At 67.2% G+C, this 3,131-nt stretch overlaps 1 protein-coding gene across 1 annotated transcript; it reads right to left on the reverse strand.

The window, feature by feature from the left end:
- Positions 1 to 477: 477 nt before the first annotated feature.
- Positions 478 to 2,784, reverse strand: SOX17 (SRY-box transcription factor 17). The gene is made up of 2 exons (XM_039256606.1): positions 2,306 to 2,784; positions 478 to 1,784 (listed from the first exon to the last, which is right to left on the reverse strand). The coding sequence occupies exons 1-2, from the start codon at positions 2,610 to 2,612 to the stop codon at positions 871 to 873; spliced, it is 1,221 nt and encodes a 406-aa protein (XP_039112537.1). The 5' UTR covers positions 2,613 to 2,784; the 3' UTR covers positions 478 to 870.
- Between the last annotated feature and the right edge of the window lie 347 nt (positions 2,785 to 3,131).

A 3,131-nucleotide genomic window follows, 5' to 3' on the forward strand; every position in this document is an offset into this window, starting at 1 on the left:
AACCCAGCAACACTACTTCCCAAGGCGCAGACATGTGAGGGCTGGCAATTTCAGGGTTGAGGGAGTGTACAAACTCTTGGGAAAATGTAGACGAAGAAAAATCCAAAAACCTCTTTGGGCAGCTCTCAAGAGTCAACTCGAAAACCAAAATGACTTGGATGCTCCCGTCTGGTGAAAGCGATATACTAAAAATTAAAATTCCTGCGGTGTTAAGATTAACCATTACTTTTTAGAAGCTAAAGTCACGGAAATGCAGGACACAGGCTCATTTCAGGTTTTTGTCCTTGCAAAAACCAAAGCCTTAGACACCAAACGTTCCTCTTTTCTAAGTCTCTAGCCTTTAAACTCAGTTCTACCAATATAAGAGGAGAGGTTCGCCGCAGCTACATATTAAATTATCATGAACATGTTTCCAATGCTGCCAGTACTTAACATTCATCTCAAAAACTGGCTTTTGTGACAGAGGGACCAGCAGAGTGAAAAAAAAGATTCCAGATTTTATTTTTTTTTTTAAAGATTGAAAAACACACCCAAGACAAAAGTGGTTTTGATCAATAACTTCTCAGAAAACGGAGCAAGTGACTCGGGGACGTATTCAAAACTGGTCGGCTGGAACCAGGCAACCGGGCTTCGACGAGGCGACTGTGGGAAGCGCGTATCTGAACACATCTGAAAACAAACCTCACCGTTTTTCTCCCCCCCCCCCCCAACGGTTCAAGTGGCAAACAAAATAAATTACCATAAATTATATGCCTAGGCAACTTAAAAAACAAAACACAACAACGTGAGGCCGAGGATTTCCTTCGCTCCTCCGGGAAGTGTGTGTAACACTGTGCTGCTGGCCTGCAGGCTGGGTCGCACCGGGGACCGTCACACGTCCGGGTAGTTGCAGTAATAGACCGCGGAGCTGGCGTCGGAAACCACCGAGGAGATGGCCCCGTGGCCGTCTGGGAGGGTCACACCGGGGTCGTGTCCCTGGTAGGGGAGGCCCATCTCGGGCTTGCACACAAAGTGTAGATACTGTTCAAATTCCGTGCGGTCCACGTCCCCGAGGAGCTCGGCGGGGTGGCCGGGGTCCGCGCCGTCGCGGCAGGGCAGCGCCTCGGGAGGGGGCGACGGCTGCCCGGGGCCGGCGGGGTGCGGCTGGGGCTGCAGCGGGAAGCCGCGCGCGCCCCCCGCCGCCGGCGCGCCGATCGCGTTGTAGTACAGCTGCAGGGCGCTGGGGGGCGCCACGGGGCCCGGCCCGGCGGGGCCCGCCGGCTCCAGGCCGAGCCGCGAGTGCACGGGGCCCACGGGCGGCTCGGGGGGCCCCGCGTAGTCCGCGGCCTGCGCGTAGCTGTAGGGGCCGGCGGCCGGACAGTCCCCGGGCAGCGGCGCGGCGAAGAAGGCCGGGTCGGGCTCCACGCCGTCCAGCGGGGACGTGTCCGGCGTGGGCAGCGGGTAGCCGTCGAGCGGGGGCGCGCCCAGTCCCTGGCAGTCGCGGTAGTGGCCGCCCATGTGCGGGGGCAGCAGCGGCGGCCCGGCGGGGAAGCCCTGCTCGGGGAAGGGCAGGCCCAGGCCGTCCACGGCCACGCGGCCGCCCTCGGGGCCCAGCGCGGCCGCCGGCGTGTCGGCGAGGCCGTGCAGGAAGCCGCCCTCCACCCGCTTCAGCCGCTTCACCTGCTTGCGCCGCCGGGGCCGGTACTTGTAGTTGGGGTGGTCCTGCATGTGCTGCACGCGCAGCCGCTCGGCCTCCTCCACGAAGGGCCGCTTCTCGGCCAGGGTCAGCGCCTTCCACGACTTGCCTGCGGGGGCACCGAAGGGGCGACGGGGCGTCGGGCGGGCGTTCTGCGCCCCCGCCCCCCGAGGCCCCTACGTGGGGGCGGCCCGACCTGCGGCCCTCGCGCCGCGTCTGGAGGAGGCAAAGTCTGCGACCCCGGAGGCCGAACGCCTGGGGAGGCCGGGCGGTGTCGGCTCCGCTGAGGGCATCCCTGCCTCCGGGAAGCGAGTCCTAGCTCACGCGCACCCAGGCTTGCAAAGAACTGCAAACGTCCCCTGCCCGGGGAAGGAGCCGGGAAGCGGAAGGACCGACCTGGCGTGGCTCCTGGGGTACCCCGGCCGCGCCCGGGAAGCGCGGGGAAGCCACCCCCCCCCCGCCCCAGGGTCGTTGTAGCCCGCGCCCCCCCGGGTCACCCGCGCACGGATGACAGAGAACCCGTGTGGAGAGCACGGAGAGGGGACGCGGGAGGGGAGCCGAGGCCCCGGGGAAGGAGCCGGGGGCGCGCCCCGCGATTCGCACCGCCCGGGGGCCCCAGCGCCGACTCACCCAGCATCTTGCTCAGCTCGGCGTTGTGCAGGTCGGGGTTCTGCTGCGCCAGGCGCTTGCGCTCGTCTTTCGCCCACACCATGAAGGCGTTCATCGGCCGCCGGATGCGAGACTCGCCCTTGGCGCGGCCCGCCGCCCCGGCCGGCGCCCCGCCGCTCGCCGCCGCCTCGCCCTTCACCTTCATGTCCCCGAGGGGGCTCAGCGACTCGGCCCAGGGACAGGGGCCCAGCCCGGCCATCACCGCGGGCAGCGCGCTGCGGGGCTGGCTCGGGTCGTCACTGGCGTACCCCGCATCCGGGCTGCTCATGGCGCTCCAGCCCTGCGCCTCGCCCCACAGCCCCCCGCCGGACACACCGCCGCCCCCGGCGCGGGGGAGGGGTGCGAGCGTGGCACGGGGGCGCCCGGTGCGCGGCCCGAGGCTCCCGGGCGCGAGCCCGCCGCGGAGGCTGCAGGCGGTCGCAGGCCACCGCGCAGACCGCGTCCCCGCCGGCCGAGTGACCCGGCGGCCGCCCCGCGCCCTTTTCTGCGCTGTTGTTGGCCAATGGAGAGGCGGGGGCGGGCCGGGCGGGCGTCCGCAGGCCCACGCCCAGCCGGCCGCCGCGGGCCCGGGCACGGCTGACCCCACGCCCGCCCGCCCCTTCCCCTCCCCCGGCCCCGCGCCCAAGGCTACACCTGCCCCTTGGGGAAACTGGCTGAAGCCGGGCTCTGGCGCCGCGTTCCCTCCGACTCGGGAAGAGGGACTCCTGAAAAACCTTCTGGAACATCGACTGGACCGCTGGGTAGAAGGACTTGGCCGCGGTCCTTGGGATGAACAAACTCAGCATAC

This window comes from Hyaena hyaena, unplaced genomic scaffold (assembly GCF_003009895.1).
Source record: "Hyaena hyaena isolate Hyena2069 unplaced genomic scaffold, ASM300989v1 scaffold_578, whole genome shotgun sequence".
In the NCBI taxonomy this organism is placed as follows: Eukaryota; Metazoa; Chordata; class Mammalia; order Carnivora; family Hyaenidae; genus Hyaena; species Hyaena hyaena.